Genomic DNA, 20,692 nt, shown 5'->3' with positions numbered 1-20,692 from the left:
TAAGTGAATCACATCTTTAATGTTTTGGGCTACACTGACAAAAAGAGGGAAGAGACAAAAATGTAAAAACAAAATGTAAATTCCATTTTGAAACAAAAAACAAAGGGGTATTTTCATATTAAAATATATCAAATTCTTTTGCTGTTTCTATTTTGCCACCTTGTGGTGTGTTGTGGAGTGAGAGAGTTGAGGGAATACTGGACAATATGGAGGGACACCAAATAAAAAAGGTCTGGGAACACCTGATCCAGGGTATCAACTCTAAAGCTACTTCCATGAGAGTAAATGACAGATTTAGCCATCAGTACTCAATTACTAATAGAAATTATTGAATAAATAATAGTTAAACACTCACAGAGCCTCCTTGCAGTTTGCAGCAGCTGGGATCAGTCTCCTGTATCCCTCCTCTGATGTCCAGCACCTCCTCTGAGGTCAGAAGCATGTAGGCTAGTGCTGAACACTGTCCAGGAGAGAGCATCTCTCCTGAGTGTTTCTCTGATTGTACATAGTCCTGAAACTCTCTGGCAAGAGACTGGTCCTTCATTTCAGACAGACAGAGGAACAGGTTGATGGATCTCTCATGGGGCAGGTCCTCTGTTCATATTTGATCTTTGATGTACTGGACTGTATCCGTGATGCTCTCCGGGCTGCTGTGTGTGTGTCTCAGTAGGCCTTGTAGAAGTCTCTGATTGGACTCCAGTGAGATGCCCAGCAAGAAACGGAGGAAAAGGTCCAGGTGTCCATTCTGACTCTTTAAGGCTTTATCCACTACTACCATTAGCAGCTCATGGAGAGAAACATTCTCAGATCTGCAACTGGACTGTAACTGAAAATCCTGCAATGCTGTTATGTCATTGCTGATAAAGCAGTGAAACACAGAGAGCAGCCAGGAACTCCTGAAAGCTCAGATGTACAAAGCAGTAGATCTTCCTCTGGTAAAGAACAAATTCCTCCCTAAAGATCTCTGTGCAGATCCCAGAGTACACGGAGGCCTCAGTGACATCAATGCTGCACTCTCTCAGGTCCTCTTCATAGAACAACACGTTTCCCTTCATCAGCTGTTTGAAAGCCAGATCAGCCAGTTTCAGAATCATGGGCCTGTGGGATTCCAAATGTTTATTATCTTTTTGTGTGAGACAATTTTCTCATCTTGGTCTTGGTCACTGATTCTCTTCTTGAAGTACTCCTCCTTCTGTGGGTCAGTGAATCCCTGTATTTCTGTCACACGGTTGATGTACTGAGGAGGGATTTGATTGGCTGCTGCTGGTCAGGAGGTTATCCAGATGAGAACAGAGGGAAGCAGCTCTCCTTCAATGAGGTTTGACATCAGCACACCCACTGATGTTGTCATGCTTATGTCAGACACTTTATTACACTGGCAAAAGTTCAGTGGAGTTCTGCTTTCATCCAGGCCATCAAAGATGAACACACCTTTGCACACATCATATATCTTTGGGTCCAGGTCTTTTATCTCAGGGTGGAAGTTACAAAGAAGTCTATGCAGGCTATACTGGTCACATTTAATCAGATTCAGTTCCCGGAATGGAAGCACAAACATAAAATCTACATCCTGATTCGCTTTTCCCTTGGCCCAGTCCAGAATGAACTTCTGCACAGAAACAGTTTTCCCAATGCCTGCAATGCCTTTAGTCAGCACAATTTTGAGCTTTGGCACTTCTGGGCCTTTATCTTCTTTTGGTTCTGTGTGTCTGAGACCTTCAGCCATCACAGCTCTGTTATGCTCTTCCTCCATGTCTACTTCAGGACCTTATAGAGGTTTAAAGATGTCTGAGCAGTGGATTGGAGTGTCTTGTACCAGTTGTTTCCTGAGTGTTTTCTCCATCTGCAAAACCTCATGTTCTTCATTCACTCCTTCACTCTCTCCCTCTATGATGTACAGTTGTGTGTAAACCCTGTTCAGGAGAGATTTATTCTCTTGTGATTTGAGTCCCTCAAATAAACTCTCATATTTGTTCTTCATGCTGGTTTTGTGTGTGTGTAAGACTATGTGCAGGACATCATCCACTGGTGTCTGAGGGTCCTGCTGTATGGACTCTTCCATGTCTTTGTGTGGGTGTAAAACAGGACTGGTTCTGGATCTCTTTCTGCACTGGGTACAGATTTGTGCAGAGACACACAATACTGCAAAAGTGATTCATTGATCAGGTTAGTATCCCAGTCGGGCGGTCCTATCCCTGTGTTGGGAGGCCGTCCAAACACTCAAAAGCTGATAAGCCTGTTCGTGCCTGCGGTCTGGTTCGGCATTGCCACAGGACGAGGGGAAGGCATTTCACCCAATTCATGCCCGTTTCCTGCATTAATTTAGCTAGACCTCCTTTAATGGTGCCGTTTGTCCGTTCTACTGCCACTGCACTAGCAGGGTGATAGCTGCAGTGTTTTCTCATATCTACCCCTAGGTATTTAGTCAGAGCTTTTAGCCCTTCGTGTACGAAGGGTGTCCCATTGCCACTGGACACTCGTTGTGGTAACCCCCACCGGGGAATAATTTCTCTCAGTAGCGCTTTTGCTACTGCATCACTATCTTGTTTTCCCGTTGGGAAGGCCTCCACCCACTTGCTAAACACACACACACACACACACACACACACACACACACCTCTTTCCTTCAGCTGGTGTTAGTTCTACAAAATCTATTTGCCAATGTTGAAATGGCTCACTAGACGGCGGGTGTCCGGCGGGTGCATGTTTGGTATGATTGTCTCCGTGTGGTGTGTTTTGTGCACATATCAAGCATCGGGAACAAAAAATTTGGGTGTGTGTTTATTCCTGGTGCATACCAATGTCTCGTTATACTCTCCACTAGCCCCCCTTTGCTCATGTGACTCCTCCTATGAGCAATCTCAATTAGTTCTTTCATATAAGCTGTGGGGAGACAGGGTTTGTTCATATCTGGGTGTACCCATATCCCGCCTATTTGTTTACACCCCCCTTTTTTCCATTTCACATAATCTTGTGGAGTGGCTTGTTTTTGGATATCTTTGGTAGATATTCTGGTTTCGGTATCTGCTTGTGCCATTTGTGTATGGAGCGGTTGTAACGCTGTGAGTTGAGCTACTTTATCCGCATAAGCATTCCCTTTTGACACGGCATCATCCGCCTTAGTGTGTGCAGCGCACTTTAATTGCCACTTCCTTTGGTAGTTGAATTGCTTCCAACAGCTCTGTTACTAGGTGGTGATTCTTTATCTTTGCTCCTGAGCTGGTGAGAAAATTGCGATGTCTCCAAATGGCCCCAAAGTCATGTGCTACTCCCCACACATACCGGGAATCGGTCCAGATGTTCACGGTCTTGTCTTGTGCTAGTTTACACGCCTGTATGAGTGCAGCAAGTTCAGCTGCCTGCGCTGAGTAATTAGATGGGAGTGGTTCTGCTTTCACCACTTGTGTGTGTGACAACAGCATATGCTGCTTGATTAGTGCCTTGAGAGTCACGTTTAGCTGAACCATCCACAAACAATTCCAGGTCCGCATTAAGTATTGGTTCCTCCTTTAAATCTATTCTGGGAGATGTTGCAATTTCTAACATCTGTTGGCAGTCATGGGGCTCTCCCTCCTCCTATGTAGGCAATAGAGTGGACGGGTTTAGAGTTGTGCATCATTTCACAGTAACATTTGGCATGTCTAATAAGGCAGTGTGGTACCTAAGCCATCGCTGAGTGGACAAATGTGCCACCTTTTGATCTTGCAGTATTCTTGACACTGCATGAGGCACATGTAGGGTAAGCTTGGCGTAGCCTACCATGTCTCTGGAAGCCACTAGTGCCTTCTCGGCGGCTGCCACAGCTCTTACACATAGAGGTAGACCTGCTGCGACTGTATCTAATTTTCCTGAGAAGTAGGCCACCGGCCTTTGTTTGTCCCCATGTTTTTGTGTCAATACACTTGTCATATATTGCCCTTTAACATCCACTGTCTGTTCAAATGGTTTGTTTGGGTCTGGGATGCCTAATGCTGGCATGACTTGTAACAGCTGTTTCAGTGTTGTGAAGGCCGCCTCAGCTTCCGGCGTCCATTCCGGCTGTGAGGAATTTGACCCTTTGGTCGGTATTATATCTGAGTGGTCCCTCATGTTCTGCATAGGATGGTATGAATGTCCTACAATAGGAACACATTCCTAAAAAGGACAACAGTTGTTTTTTCGTCATGGGCTTTGGTATAGTCAAAATGGCATTCACTCGGTCTTTAGTCAGCATGCACGTTTGTTCAGTGATGTCATGTCCTAAAAAATGCACTTGCTGCTTACAAAACTGTAATTTGGATTTGGATGCCTTATGGCCTTCCCCTGCTAAATGATGTAGCAGTGCCACCGTGGCTTGTTTACACACTTCTCGTGTTCTCCCACAAATCAAAAGATCATCAACGTATTGCAGCAAGGCTATTCCCTCAGGGAGTTCTAAAGCCTCTAGGCTTTGATGTAAGGCGGCATTGTAAATGGTTGGTGATTCACAATACCCTTGACAATCTCGTGAATGTGTATGGCTTTCCTTCAAAAGTGAAAGCAAACCAAAATTGGCTATTCTTGTGCACAGGTACGCTAAAGAAAGCGTTGGCCAAATCAACTACACTGAACCACTTACTGTCTGGTGGGATCTGAGAGAGAATGGTGTGCGGGTTTGGAACTTCTGGGGCTCTAGGGTGTACTGCCGCGTTGACAGCCTGCAAATCCTGCACAAATCTCCATTCATCTCTCCCTGGCTTCTTAACTGGGAAAATTGGAGTACGTACTGGTGAGTCTGGGCATGGTACGATAACTCCTGCTCGTTTTAATGATTAGAACACAGGCCTGATGCCCTCCACTGCCTCTGGTTTTAGAGGGTATTGGTGCTGGTGTGGTCTGTAATCAGATTTTGGGGTGATGTGGACAGGCTCACATCCTTTTATTAAGCCCACATCATTTTTTCCCTGTGCCCATAACCCTGCAGGAACTGTTTTCAGTTCCTCTTCCTCTGAGAGGGTAACAGAGGCTGCCATAATTACTATATTTGGACTTACAAGCTCGACCCCCCTTCTGCAATTTAGCCTATACGGGGTTGGCATTTTCCACACGTCTATGCTTGAGCTGTACATAATTTTACACTGGGGTTCTTTTATCCAATCAGTTGCGCTCAACACGCGTTTTGTCCACAACCCTACTCTCTGCCAGTCTGGGTCAACATGTGCGCTAGCCAGCGACACATGAGGTGTTGCATGTGAGATTGAATATAAAGATTTCTGTTTAGCTGAGAGCTGCACCACTCCCGCAGCCCACTCGCAGTCCCACGCTATGGCTGTGACAATCAAACTGTCACTGCCCCCTAAGCCAAATTTCTGTTCAAAATCAACGTCACATCCCTCATGGACCTTTATTGTACAGTGAATAGAGTCACTTTGTTTAATTGTCAGCTCACCAGGTAGCGTGTTAGTAACTTCAGTCATAAAATGCGTTAGTACTTCCCCCGCAGTGCACTGCAATTCATACATGTACAAAGGGACTCCTGCCTCTAGCTGGACTCCCTGTGTAGGTGTTTCCCACATAACAAATAACCCCTCTGGGTTGCTGCTAATTGTGCACCCAAGTTTACACATTAAATCTCTAGCTAACAAATTAATTGGACAGGTTTCTGATATCAAAAAACTATGTTTAAATTGGCTTTTTCCTAAACTACATCGGAGAGGCTCGGACATCCTTTCATCAATGGGATGACCTCCCACTCCAATTACTGTTATCCCATATCCTTGTCTCATTCTACATTCTATTAATCCTTCTTTTAACACTGAGTGGGTGGCACCACTGTCAACCAAAAACCTAACATTTTTTTCCCTCTACTTTCACAGTTACCTCGGGGAGGCCTCTTGGCCCTTTACTAATCTGCTGTAATAGTTGGTAATTTAAATTCGTCACTTCCCTTTTGTCGTCTTCACTCAGTGGTCCGCTGCTGTCCTGCCTCTCCACCGCCCGTCACTCGTGGATTGTCGGATTCTGATCTGTGCCCTCGTCATATGAGTTATCCTCTTCCGGCCAGTTTCTGGCAAAACATCCAAGCGTTCCACAGTTGTAGCATTCCTGTTCTTTCATCCACTCGTTTTTCCCTCCTTTTCCTCTTCCTCTGCCTCTTCCGCATCATCAACAACCGTCTCAGTTCAGCCTGTGTTGGTCTGCAGGACTGCACGAATGCCATCAGTTCTTGTCCGAAGCGTCATCCGCCGATGTCACCTGGCTTGCTCCGGCCATCGGCCGCTTTCATGATGTCGTCTGCAGTCCAGTGACGGTGGACCATAATCACTCCCTCAGGTCCTGACACTTCCACCATCGGGAACTGTGGGGCATAGCCTACCTCAGGCTCTGCAGATGGCTTTATAGTGGTGTGACTTCGAGTGCGATGAGCCACTGGTGAGGTTATTGCCTCCAGTTGTCGTCTTAATTCGTCATATGGAGACGGCTTTGGTGTTAATGAAGTTCCTGGTTGGGGATAAGGAGGTGGATTTGCTAGCACTTGTGGTTGCTGAATCAGCTGGGGGGCTCTCGTCGGGGCGGCATCGAGGTTAGGATCAGCTAAGGAAACACACTGAGACACTTCATTATTACATTTTCTATGTCCTACCTGTTTCTTCTGCCTTTTCTCAGCTTCTTCTAACCACATTTTTGCATTTTCCAGCATGTCTTCACTGTTCTCATCAAAATATTTCTGCACTTTCTTATCAGCTTCCCTAGGCTTAACCTTAACTCTTTCAATTAATTTTAACAGGTATGCAACACTTAGAGTCCCTGAGGCATTAAAACCGTAATATTTAATCCAAAATGGGACGTTTGTTTACATGGTCCCCATAGTCCTTATTCATTTGAAAGAGCAGGCTACTGGAGAACTTGTCCTTACTGAACTCATACTCCTTACTGCTGCCCACACCCATAATAATAATAATAATAATAATAATAATAATAATAATAATAATAATAATTATTATTATTATTATAATTATTATTATTATTATTATTATTATTATTAATTTATTTTATTTTATTTTTTATTTTTGTCGTATCCAGGCAACAAAAGAACAAAGGAAACTTACCTACTCTCTACAATTTTCTATTCTTATCTTATTATCCACACCATCTACCCCCGATATGGATTAGTTCCGCTCCAGCAAATCGTGCTAGTATACTGAGTCCACTCCTTTCCCTACGGGGTGTTCTGTCGGCCCGGGCCTATTTCTTACACTAGTACGTCTACGCAGTGTGCCTATTCTCTTAGGCTGGCGGAGTCCCAGACTCCGGAGTCCTCTAGACCCTATTTTTAAGCCCTAGTATCTCATGTACTATGCTACTTTACAGACCCACCCCAGGGTAGACTCAGGCGGATCACTATGTCACTTTCTTCTAGGATTAAATTACTGAACTTCACCACTTACTTTCTGTTCGTTAGATCAGGCGGAGCACACCACCGGAGTCAAGCGGGACGTCACTCCCTGGTTAGGTACTTTCCCGTATTCTTGTGGGTTTCCCTCTTTCTCCAGCTCAGTTTTCTCTCTGAGGAGCGTCCTCGAAGTTTAGTCACCGCTGCTTCGCATGGTGCCTCTCGCTGATCCTGCCGACAACGCCAAATTCTGTGGTGGAAATTCAATGAAACGGGGAGTCAGATGTGGATAATAAGTAAAAAAGGTTTTAATAGAAAAGAAAGATTCCACAGAGTGTGGTGCTCACTACCAAAAGAAGCCCCGAGTCATACAGAGCATTGCTTGATATACAATTCTAACTGTATGCCTTGACCAATCACAGACTTCCTGCCTCTTGTTGCTATGGCTCATACACCATTCAGCTTTAAACGTTGCTCATCTCTTTCAGGCCGGCTGGTAACAATCTTGCTTGAGTGTCATCCCGCAATTGCAGGCAATAAAGCAATTGCAGGCAATAAAGCAATTGCAGGCAGTAAAACGAGAGACATCTTCCTGCTTATCTGATCTATTGTCTCACTCCCTTAAAGTTCTTTGCTTACATAAACATTTTTCCTAGGGAACAGGATACTGCTGAATGTATGTGAATCACTGAAGCACATAGTATTTCCTTTACAAGTGTCTCTCTGACTGAGATGATATTTACTGCCTTACAGTCAGTGTCTCTTAGTGAGATGATATTTACTGTCTTACAGTTAGTATCTCTCTTTCTGAGGTGATATTTATTGACTTACAGTCAGTCAGCATCTTTCTTACTGAGATATTTACTGTCTAACAGTCAGTTTCAGTGTCTCTCTTACATATATAGATGTTCTACTTGTTCCACACCAAACATGCACCAGACACTAATTGAGCAGACAGAGAAGTGTCAATCAGAGTCTAGTAGCACTACATCTACACTACTGTCTCATCTTGGGTCAGTCAGAGTCCAGTATCACTACATCTACAGCACTGTCTCACCTCGGGTCGGTAAGAGTCCAGTAGCACTACATCTACAGCACCGTCTCACCTGGAGTCAGTCAGAGCTGATCCACCTCTGAATCCAGGAGCATCAAACATAGAGTTGTTACTCTTCAAAGACAGGCAGCTGGGATCTGGAGATTCTGCTCTCTGGCTCCCCCACCTGGTGATGATAAAAACACTGAAAATAATTCACATCAAGTCAAAATGAAAAATGAGAAAAAAATTTAAGTACTAATGAAAATATTAACAGACTTTTGCACTTGAATAAATGAACTTGGATAGTGATGGAGAACTGGACATTAATGAGGAACAGACTGATACAAAGTTAAACTGAAAGATGCATGCTGAGTGGTACACACTGCAGATGGGGGTGGAGCTAGAGGTGGGTGGGGCTAAAGGTGAGTAGGATTTAACTGTGACATTATTATGATATTTCCTATTAACATCTTAATCAACACAGGCATAACAGGTCATAATACAGACACACCATATACCATATGGCACCTCACCCTCCTCTGGGGTGTACTGCAGAGTGCAGGTTACACAACCCCAGCTGAGTGGCTAATAACACCTCACTGTGTTCTGTTTCCCTATTAGTTATGGAAAAGTACTTAAAAAGTACACATATCACTTAATGAGAGAACTCATTTTCAGAGAACTTAACTCTTTTAATTTGCCCACTGTGTCATACATGTTATCATTAAAAGGAGGTGTTGTATAACAACCTAACAAATGATCTTAAAATTGTAAAAATGGAGTAGACCTTACATTACTGACAGAAAAGAACCTCTCCATCCTTTCAAACCTACAATAATGAAAGAATGTCTGAGTCTGTAATGTGTCAGTCACTTTGGATCAGAGGGCATAAGTCCACTGCTGAATTCAGGAGGGTTCCTCATGGACCAGTCACTCTTCATAGACACAAAGCTGGGTGCTGCAGACTCTGCTCTCTTTACCCTAATGAAGATGTGGTAAGTGTTGAGTAATTACATCCTTCACTACATCTCATTTATTCTGAATATTCCCTCTTCCTGTTTACTCAGATTAAGTGCTGATGGAAAGCTCCTCACTTTGGGACAGAGGTTCCTCCTCCACTGCTGGTTTTATGAGGCTCCATCATGGAGTTGTTCCTCTTCACACACACACTTGCTGGACACTGGAGATGCTGCTCTCTGCTCCTTGTCAACAGTTCATCCCTAAATAATAGGAGCAGGACACTGAAACACTGATTATAATGAACCTGATGTCACTGCAGTGTGAGTGTTTCTGGTTCATGAAACTATTACCCTTCTTCTGGAGCTCTTAAATATAGTGTTCTACATGTACTCCAACATTTATTTGACACTTGTAATCACGTTACATTAGTGCCATCTTGTGGCGAGTTATCTAACTGCGTATTGACCAGCTTTCTACCAACGTTCTGCTTAGATTTTACGTTCAGATCAAACGGAGCAAAGATAAGTGTGATTTAAAGTCAGAGATTTTCATTAACAAAATCTGTATACAGTAACTTCACATGAAAATGTTAAATATTAATAATTGAATCTACATTTAATTCAAGTGTTAAGGGCAAAGTCAGATTCTTAGAAAATATATGAATATCAGTGAATGTAAGATTCTACTGGTATCATTGTCCAGCAGACCACACATTGCTTTACTCCTTTAACAGCTATTATACTGTTAGCCTGTATAATGTATTCATGAGAATAAATTCTAAAACCATATTTTATTACACCTTTTATTATACCTTTACACATTTTGAAAAATGTTGTAATGGATGTTGTTGTTCTTTTAATAACCTTAAATGTGGAGATGCTAATAATAACTGCAGCCACACTGGACATATGGTTGAGCATAAAATATACAGCAAATCAAGACCAAACACATCAGAGGAAAAGTATCCAAATAACTCAAAATTAAAGTCTCAGTTTTAGCAGCGTCACAGTGAGGAGTGAGATAAAGGGTCAGCAACTCTATATGTCCCTAGAAAAAAATGTTAAACACTGCACCTGACGAGGCTGAGCTGATCATTACAGCCGTGATACCCATTAAGGATCAATTGTTCCACCAACTATTGTACTCTTAAAAGAAAATACATCCCCAAGAAGACAAAACATCCCCAATGTTTAATGATCAAGAAAAGGACCTTAATAAATAGATACAAGTCTGTTTCTTGTATTCTAAAAAAAAACACAAGAGAAACTGATCAAATCAAACTGCTGTAAGGTGTATAAGTTTTCTTGAGCTCTCTCTCAACTTTTCTCTCTGTTGCAGTTTACACGTCATCACATTTAAACAGTGCACACCTTTAACATCCCAAAAATAATTTGAGCATTAGCACAAAACTGAACTGAAATGTATCTGAAATATAAATGGTTGATTGTGCTAAGTGGAATCAAATCTTTTTTGGTCATTGAAACTTCACCCTTCGAATCTCGAGGAAAGAGGAAAAAACAGAACAAGTTGGATAACATTTCTCAAGCACCAAAAACACCTGTCAGCTGTTCCTACAACTACTGTTTGACTCTGTGAAACAAACCAGATTCCTGTGTGGTAACTATTGAATGATGGCTATAATGGGCAGGATTGTGATGAAGAAAAGACACTGTGACTCTCTTCACCAGCCCTATGAATTATCTGACACTGTGACTCTCTCCATAAATGATCAAACCACTCTTCATCACCATGAATGGGACAGTTTCAAGAGGCACTGTTTAACTCTTATGTGATCTACAGAACTTCAGACTGTACTTTAGAACAAATGTATTCAGTAGTTCAATAATACATTTGAACATAATTGCAACATCAATGATGTCTGTATTAATTAACTGAACAAGAGACAGGCAATCTGAGTTTTTACCTGTCCACCTGTACACACTCTGTTTCTATCTGAACAATAATCTGGTTGCACCTTTTTTCTCTTTAGAAGGAATCAAACCAGTAGGACCACATTTCAGTCCCATTACATCACAAGACTAGAAGAACAAGCCTTGTCTTGTTATGATTATTAAATCTCCCTCTGTGGGTGTGTTTGTACCATACCTACCTTTTTGTGTGTGTGTGTTTACCATATCTCCCTCTGTTTGTGTGTTTATACCATATCACCTTCCGTGTGTGTGTGTTTATACCATATCTCCCTGTGTGTGTTTATACTAAAGCTCCCTCTGTGTCTGTGTTTATACCATATCTTCCTCTGTGTGTGTGTGTGTGTGTGTGTGTGTGTGTGTGTGTGTGTGTGTGTGTGTGTGTGTGTGTGTGTGTGTGTGTGTGTGTGTGTGTGTGTGTTTATATCATATCTCCCTGTGAGTGTTTGTTTATACAACATCTCCACAGGAACAGACATGGTGGGAACAGAAGATTCAGCAACAAACATGGAAGCAGATCCAGAAAACAAGAGAAACAACCATAAGCACAAGACAGACACAAATACAAATATGTAAACACCATGAATACTTTAAGAGGTGTATTAACACTGCGGGTGTTAACATCACTGTACAAGTGTTTAGATAACATTGGATGGGTAATGTTAGCACTTCGGGTCACTACACTAACAGTGCAGGTGTTCATTCAGCAGTTCAGGTCACTACACCAACAAAGTAGGGCATATTTCTGTTTAGGTTCTCAGACACAACCACTTGTCATCACCAGAAACCAGTTTAGCTGCTTGAAAAGAATGAAACATTTTCTATCAACATGTGTTGTGTGAGACAGAGAGAGATCCACCATGTTGTAGTGCTGCTGTCACATATCCATGTGAGAGAGAGAGATGGAGAGAGAGATAGCAGGGGTACAGCGAGAGAGATGGAGAGAGAGACATTAGAGGGGTACAGAGAGAGAGATGGAAACAGAGAGCAAGAGGGACAGAGAGTGAGAGAGACAGAGAGAGAGATAAATTGAAGGGGTACAAATAATGAGCACTCAGATGATTTGGCTTCAGTTCAAGTTCTGAATAACCATTTGGAATTTGCGCACAGCAGTTTTCATTACCAGAAACCAGTTCAGATGGTCTGTTTTTTATCTTTTGACTCTGAGCCATGGGCTGAACACCTCATGTTAGCATTTTAGCTCTGGGGCCAGAGTGAAGTGAAACCTTTCACCCTGTGATGGAGCTACCCTCCACCACAGTGTGTTCTTATGGACTCTGTATTAGAGATGCACATATGTTGTGCATGTATATATTTATATATGTGTGCATGTAAATTAACACACACAGGAATTGTTTGGTCAGACTTTATTGATGTGATTTATTGAGTGATGTGATTAACATGCACAGACTAAAGTGTTATTTAGTGTAAATACTTGTAAATACTAAATTTTCCTTTTTGAATATTTTTGTTTTATTTATTTATTTATTTTTTTTGCACTAGGAACAATAAACGCATTTTCTTTTGTATCCACTTGGAATGTAACCAAGGTTCTTTTCCACCAGACCATTACAAGTGGTGTCAGAAGTGTTACTGTTACTCACAAAGTGTTGCCATAAATATTTTTGGGCAAATCACAAAGAGTAGCTGGAATTATTTGGTGCGATACTGGCATTGGAAAAGGTGGGATATGATACTGAGAAGCAAGGGAATGGCAGACAGCTCAGGACAAGAACAGTGATGGAGGAACCTTCAGCAGCAGGTCTGACAGCTGCAGCAGCAGGAGGACCAGCAAGGACAGAGTGAGGATGATGCTGAAGAAGGAGTCGGTGTTCAGATAGGAGGTGATGAAGAGCAGAGAGTAGCACTGGGCTTCAGAGCCCAAACTGCATCCCTTAACTCCAGATGATGACAGTGAGCACTTCTTGGCACATTTCAGGCAGATTGCTAAAGTGTTAAAGTAATTTATTGATTGAAACACAGGGAATCCAAACTCATCCAATTCAAACGCGTGCTGTGGTATTAGGTAGCTGAGATGATAAAATATGCATAGATGTCATTGGGTTTCTATGGGAGTACCAGATGAATTTAAGTCTAGAAATCAGACTGAAGCAGGTTTTGAGTCTTCCTTGTTTTGGTGGGTTAATAAGAATGTTGACTGGATTAACTATATTTATTACAATCAACAATGATTTATTAAGTACACCTATGATGCTTTGTCAGCTAAGGCTGAACAATTACAAGCCTCCTCAATATTGACTTCGAAAAATGATGTGGTTTTGGATATGCTGTTGGCTGAACGAGAGGTGTTTGTGTTATGTTTGTTGAGTTATGTTGTACACTTATTCCAAACAATACTGCTCCTGATGGTTCTATTACAAGAGTATTGTCCAAATTAGAGTCATTATGCAATTAATTAGCTGAGAACACTGGTGTTGATAACGGTATTACTGGATGTGAGTGATGAGTGAGTGACGATGGTCAGTTGAGGAAGGCATGTGACCGAGGACGGGTAGGATCCCAGGTGTGCACTGGGACGCCCTAACGCAGGCACTGTGGCAGTACTGGCTTGAGCCCCTTGTGGCAGCCAAGTCCACGTATCCCTTGATGTATGGCCAGAACAAATTGTTCGTCTGAGGGGTCCTTTGTGCCTCAGTTTTGGAGGTGTGGCCTACGTGTTCCGCAGTCTCATGAATGCAGTGGATGGGTTTTAATAAAAAGGAGCAGGAGAAACGAGGGAGGAGCTTTATCAAGTGTTTATTTTGTTTAATTTGTTCTTTTTTTGTTTGTTTATGAGTAGTTTTTCATTTATTTTTGATCACCTTTGTTTATATACATTTATGGCATTTAGCAGACGCTCTTATCCAGAGCGACTTACAAAAGTGCTTTGTCGTTTACTCATAGAATATATCTTACTACAGTACAGTAAGTTAGAATCAAACATACCAGTGAACTAGAATACAGGGATGAGTGCTGATACGTAGAAGTACAAAATACATAAGGTCTACCTTAAACCATGATAAGTGCTATAAATAATAAGTGCTAGAGTTTGTTGAACAACATAATAAACAACACCTTACAATAAGTACATTGTACATTAATATACTGTAATAATGTAATGTAATAAGTACATTATTGTACAATAAGTACAATAAGTCAATAAGGGAGCAGTGTCAGTTTTCCTTTAAATATTCTGCAAATAGATGGGTGATTGAAGCTGTGAAGCTGTGTTTGAAGACTGCAAGGGACTCTGCTGCCCAGACAGCGAATGGGAGTTCATTCCACCATCTTGGAGCCAGGACAGAAAATAGTCTCGATGCTTATCATCCACAAGACCTGACGCAAGGAACACTTAAAGTGGTGCTTTTTACAGCGTTTTAAACTGACATACAAACTGTGTCATTTTTCTCTATGCTGTAAAATATGCCGCAAAAACCGTAAACCATAAAAATAGAGAAAAAGAATGCCGTACTTTGCGACATAAAACGTCCAAAATGCCGCTTTTTTCGCCGTTTTACAAACAAACTGCCTTTCGTTTGAAGTGCATTTTGACCACTTTGGCTTTCCATATTCGTAACACTCGCGTAAATAGCTCACTTAATATTTTAATCTAGTTTTCATATGATGAGGAACAAGTTTGGTTCCTTCTTTTAATGAAAGAACACTGCCAGTGATCCAGCTGTTATTTATTCTTACTGTTGTCTTTTATCTTTATCTCCTCTGCATGGCATTTATTTAATATAAAATGTAAATGATCAACTGTCAACTTGCAATGCTAACACACATTTACTGCTATTCTTTTACTGTTAGGCTGTGTTCTATACATCATGTAGTTTTCTGATACAGGTTTACCAAATACAGGTAAACAAATAAATTATTTTTTCCACAATACTTGAAACAAACAAACAAACACACGCGCGCGCGCACGCGCGCGCCAGCATTCAGCCATTAAGAAGATTCTTTATTTGTCATACGCACAACATGCTATGGACGTCCACACACTTACATGCTTATTGTGAGGCTGATTATCTAAATTACAGTCATCTGTAAGTTAGAGCTACAAAGTGGTTTGTTAAATTCCGACGTGTTTCAACGTGCGGACATAGTGGAGATTTACTCTCAGCGCAGCCGCAAAACAAGTCCGTGTAGGAGGGACTGTGAAGCCATTGGCTGTATAGACTAGTGTATGATTCGCTGCAGCAAAATGAAGGACAGCTAACTTTGTCTGCTGATTGGCTTAATAAAAATGACTATTATAAGAAATCGGTTGTGTAATTGTCTTCAGTCGAAAATGATTGACATGTGCTCCGCCCTCCTCTTACCCATAGGTGTTCCTGTAGTCTCACCTTTCTCAAGAAAACGAAAGTATTTTCTGAACAGTTGGCGTTGTTGAAGGTTGAGCGGGTTGAAGATACGAGCGTTTAAAATATTTCACGGTAAGTTCATTCTATTTGTAAAAATGCGATGTCGGTGCAGTTTAAAGCAACATGTTTTGTAAGTACATAGTTCTGTTTAGGTTCATTCGTAGGTCAACCCAAAGGCGGATTAAATCTCAAGATTAAAGTCCTGGTGAAGTTAAGCAACTAAAATGGCTAACGCCCAGTACGATTGCATAGCTATATTTAAAATAATTTAAAGGGCCGAGATATATATTGTCAGTTATTGTAAAACTCGATTTCAAGTCTTAGTTAGTCAGTGATATTTTCAAATGGTCCCAGTTTAAACTCCTCTGGCCTAAACTCAAGTTCAGATTCCCTGTATAGTTATTTAATTATTTATATTATTAATTATAGTTTGGGAGGGGACGGTCAATACTGACGTTTCAACGCTTGTTTCGAGTTTCTGAAAGGCAGCGTTTTGAAACGAAGTATGGCTCAAAACGGCCATGTCACGTGACCACGGCTAAACGAAGCTTGTGTTTCTACAGGTGTGATACAGAACCTGCCGCTCCTGTCTTTGACTGACAGTGTCTGAAACAAACCTGATCACACATCTGTCTCAGTCACAAACTCTATGAATGCTTATAAGTCAACAAAACACACCCCAACTTTCAGGGTTTTGTGAGAATAGAGAATTTGAGAGACGGAGAGATTCAGTGTTGTCTAGATAGAAGGTTACTGATAGGATATATTGACTGATAGGCTAGTGAGAGACATCCAGTGAGCAGTAGGTAGGATAGATATAGTGACATTAATATATAGAAAGTGTATGTAGAGAGAGATCCTCTGGTTTACTGACAGGAGTGTTGTGCTGTACATCCACACATTTATATAATGGTAAAAACACCTGTGCATGCCAGCAACATGTCTTCTATGTGAATGAATCTTTTCCAAGACTGAGGAGGTAATTTGGGAAGAGAAGAAGCCCCCCAAATAGCAGAACAACAAAAATTTTATAATATAAATATAACAATAAATATATCATTTTGAGACATTGTTCCTTTATTTTACTATGAAATCTGTTCCATACAGACAATTCATTAAATTGGTCTGCACTTCATACACTACAGAGTTCATGTGAACCCACAGAACCCAACAGAGTACATGTGAACCCACAGAACCCAACAAAGTTTATGCAAAGCCACAGAATTCTACAGAGTTCATGTAAACCCACAGAACCCATGTAGTTATTTATCCCAGTAAACATACCGGCATTTTGTTAATAGATTATCTTTCTAAATGTCATGTCTTACACATGAAACTGAAATGCCAAGAATTTGAAATGCCTCACAGAACACAACAGAAACAGTAGTTTATTTTAAATATTTATTGATCATATGTATCAATAACCTGGTATAACCCACCAGAATAATATCTAGGCAAAGTAGTTTAGACATTGTTGTTTCACAGAATAGAATTATCAAGATGTTAGCAAAAGTGGTCACTGTGGAGATCATGTCAGAATGTTTCTATTCAAAAGGCCCATAAGTGTTGGAAGAATTATGAGTGAATATTATTTACTTTTGTTGTTCCTTATAATATACTTATCTAGTTAAACGTTACGTCATTGGTTAAAAATACTGGTTGATTATCCAGTTAAACTTTGTGTCATTGGCTGAAGATATTGGTAGATTATCCAGTTAAACTCTGCGTCATTGGCTAAAGATATTGGTCAATTATCCAGTTAAACTTTGTATAATTGGCTAAAGATATCACGGTGCTGAGTGTTTCCCACACAGTAAAACTCTGTTTGTGTTAAACCCAGAGACTCTGTGTTACTGATAAAATGTAAGTCAGGCATCTTCTTTTTATATTGATATTCTTTGATGAAAAAACAATGTTAGTTGACAATTACTAACAAGCAGGCACGTTACTCCCTGTGCCTTTCTGTATAGGTTTAGTTTCACTTTCATGTTTTAGTGTATTTATCCTCTGGTAATGCTGTGTTTCATATCAGCTGTACTTCCTTTGTCTATTAGTCCTTGAGTTTGTGAGGTTAAATCAGTTATTTCAATGTTAGTCATGGCCACTGCATTTCTTTATCAAGTCATTGAGTCAGTTCCAGAGATTTGCCGCTAGATGGGGCCCAAGTACCAGTTATATTGATCGTAGTATAGATATTTTAATCGACTGTAAAAGCCTTTTTTTTGTGTATTGTGCATGTTGTCATTTACAAACCACATTGATATTTAAAGTAATATCTGTATTTGTGTCTTAGACCAAAGATTGATGACACATATTTGATTTCACAACATATAATATTGGGTAACCTATTCTCTACTTCACAGTTCTGTAACATCAAAGTTCATGCCTGTTATTACACCTTTGATCTCAGTATGGCTTTAAGTGGTCTGGCCAACACACCAGGTTGAACACAGTATAAAGCCAACCTGTGCCAGTCATCCCAGTTCCCTACAGTAGTCTTTACTACACTTTTGAAACCTTGAAACTATTTTCGACACAACTGCTTCAAACATCTCAATTTTTCACAAAGCCTCACTTTCCCTCCACCACCTGTAGTGTACTGTAAATCTGTCATGATTAGTCCCTCCCAGCTTCCCTGTTCCGTGTTTTCTGTCTTGTGTATTTTAGTTCTATTCTGTAGTTTCGTTTTCTCGGCCCCTTGTTTGATTTTCCACACCTGTCCCTCGTTTAGTTCATGCATTTAAACCCTGTCTTGTTGCCTTGGTCTTGGTTATATATTGTTTATTTTAATGGTTGTGTTTATTTGAATGCGTGTGTTAGGTTCAGTGTGTTTGATTGGTTTAATGTCTGAATGTTTTTGAGAGCCCATCTCTGTATCCCCGTAAGTTTGTACTCCACGTGTCCTAGCCTTCGTGTTTCTTAGCCATGAGTTTCCCCTGTTTGCTTTTGTGTGTTTTGATTGATCATGTTGGTAATATGACCCTGGACTACACTAACGACTATGATTTTGGATTTGCCCCTAATAAATCTTGCTCTTCTCCGCACATGCGTCCGCCTCCTTACAACTCAATGTTACAAAATGTAGTGAACAGTTGATGTACACTGATTAAGGACAAAGATACCACCACCTATAGTGTACTGTAAATGTAGTGAACTACTAATGTACACTGATTAAGGACAAAGATACCACCACCTATAGTGTACTGTAAATGTAGTGAACTACTGATGAACACTGATTTAGGACAAAGATACCACCACCTATAGTGTACTGTAAATGTAGTGAACAACTGATGTATACTGATTACGGGCATATAACAGACATGTTGACAGGACTTCTACCACTGTTTCCTCACTAAAGTGTCTTACTTCAATGTGTTGTGATTGCACCACTTTATGTTCCAGATAGTTTCTGTGATGTCACAGTTTTATATTTCCATCACATACTAGTGTTGATACATTCTGTCTGTTGTCTTACTAACGTACCCTACGTAGTGTTCTATATAGACCCGTCTGTGTGGGGGAATGTGAGTGAGTGAGTGGACCATTACAGACACAGCCTGGGTTTATATCATTGTCTCTAGTGTGAGAGAGAGAGAGAGTGTGTGTGTGTGTGTGTGTGTGTGTGTGTGTGTGTGTGTGTGTGTGCTAGAAATGACGCGGTTGCTCCTCTTCCTGTTGTGCACGTTGGACCGTGTCGATTTGCACCTCTCGAATTTAGTGGACAGTCATATGTGATGGGTGTCAGAATGTAATTCTCTGCTTTTTCAGGGGTTAGGGTTGGCTCTGCACTGCCACCTACAGTTCTGGAGATGACTGCATGGATGAACGCACTAGTATAAATACCTCACAGGTCTCTCAATATGATGATGAATTTACACTTGAATTTCTTTGTCACTGGGTGTGTTAAATACTAGTTGGCTGTGCTGGATATGTGGGGTTATTTGATGCTTTAGCCGTTGATGGTCAAGTTGCCTGTGCTTTAAGACAGAGTGCACATATATGGGCTGTTACAGTATATGTAAACACACACACACACATTTTATATATATATATATATATATATATATATATATATATATATATATATATATATATATATATATATATATATATATAGCATACAACATAACTTGTTCTCATACACATATATTGCACGTTGTGTTGCTTACATCTTTATTTTATTTTATATATCTGTATTTTTATATATCTGTATATCGATATATCTATATATTATATATCTGTATTTTTATATTTTCTTATTTTTTGCTTCATGTTTGATATCATGTGTTTTATTTTTTAATATGTTAATGTGAGTTTTATCAGGCATTGATTCAGTGTGATTCACTCTGTGTGTATGAACTGTTGACAGGGAGCAGAGAGCAGCATCTCCAGTGTCCAGCTGTGTGTGTGTGAAGAGGAACAACTCCATGATGGAGCCTCATAACTCCAGCAGTGGAGCAAGAACCTCTGACCCACAGTGAGGAGCTTTCCATCAGCACTTAATCTGAGGAAACAGGAAGAGGGAATATTCAGGATAAATGAGATGTAGTGAAGGATGTAATTACTCAACACTTTCCTCATCTTCATCAGGGTAAAGAGAGCAGAGCCTCCAGCACCCAGCTGATTTATTTTCACTATTCAATATCATCAGGAGGTGGAGTGAGAGAGCTACCCAGCCAAACACACACACACACACACACACACACACACACACACACACACACACACACACACACACACACACACACACACTAATCCCTGTCACTCATCCTCAGTCATTCCCCTGCTCTCCATCTCCCACTTATTAGTTAGAAGTTCTAGTTATTCTCCCCTTCATCTGTTGCCACTTCCTCTACATATTTAAACCAAGTTCTACTATCAGTGCTGTTCTAGCTTCTGTTTGCGTGTGTGTTTGTGTGTGGTATGTTTGTGTGTTATTGAAGGACAGCTGTAATGTGTGTGGTATAGTTGTGTTCCCGACGGACAGAAGTGTGTGTGTGTGTGTGGTATGTTTGTGTTGCTGAAGGACAGGTGTGGTGTGTGTGTGTGTGTG

The 20,692-nt window shown here is 40.9% G+C and overlaps 2 protein-coding genes across 3 annotated transcripts in view; one reads left to right on the top strand and one right to left on the bottom strand.

The window, feature by feature from the left end:
• Window positions 1–6,860, bottom strand: part of LOC145657019 (uncharacterized) — a 39,357-nt gene extending 32,497 nt beyond the window's left edge. For both annotated transcript variants that reach the window (XM_081711214.1, XM_081711216.1), the window contains exon 1: window positions 356–6,860. In XM_081711214.1, coding sequence (XP_081567340.1) covers window positions 356–544 — 189 coding nt within the window. In that variant the 5' untranslated portion in view covers window positions 545–6,860. The remainder of the gene's footprint in view (window positions 1–355) is intronic.
• Window positions 6,861–19,237: 12,377 nt separating this feature from the next.
• Window positions 19,238–20,692, top strand: part of LOC145657026 (NLR family CARD domain-containing protein 3-like) — a 54,721-nt gene continuing 53,266 nt past the window's right edge. The window contains exons 1-2 of the mRNA XM_081711264.1: window positions 19,238–19,489; window positions 20,009–20,116. Coding sequence (XP_081567390.1) covers window positions 20,067–20,116 — 50 coding nt within the window. The 5' untranslated portion in view covers window positions 19,238–19,489; window positions 20,009–20,066. The remainder of the gene's footprint in view (window positions 19,490–20,008; window positions 20,117–20,692) is intronic.

The sequence above is a fragment of the Electrophorus electricus genome, chromosome 1 (genome assembly GCF_041902795.1).
Source record: "Electrophorus electricus isolate QZ-2024a chromosome 1, ASM4190279v1, whole genome shotgun sequence".
In the NCBI taxonomy this organism is placed as follows: domain Eukaryota; kingdom Metazoa; phylum Chordata; class Actinopteri; order Gymnotiformes; family Gymnotidae; genus Electrophorus; species Electrophorus electricus.
The sequence above is the reverse complement of the archived record's forward strand: the minus strand, read 5'-3'. Positions and strand labels throughout refer to the sequence as shown.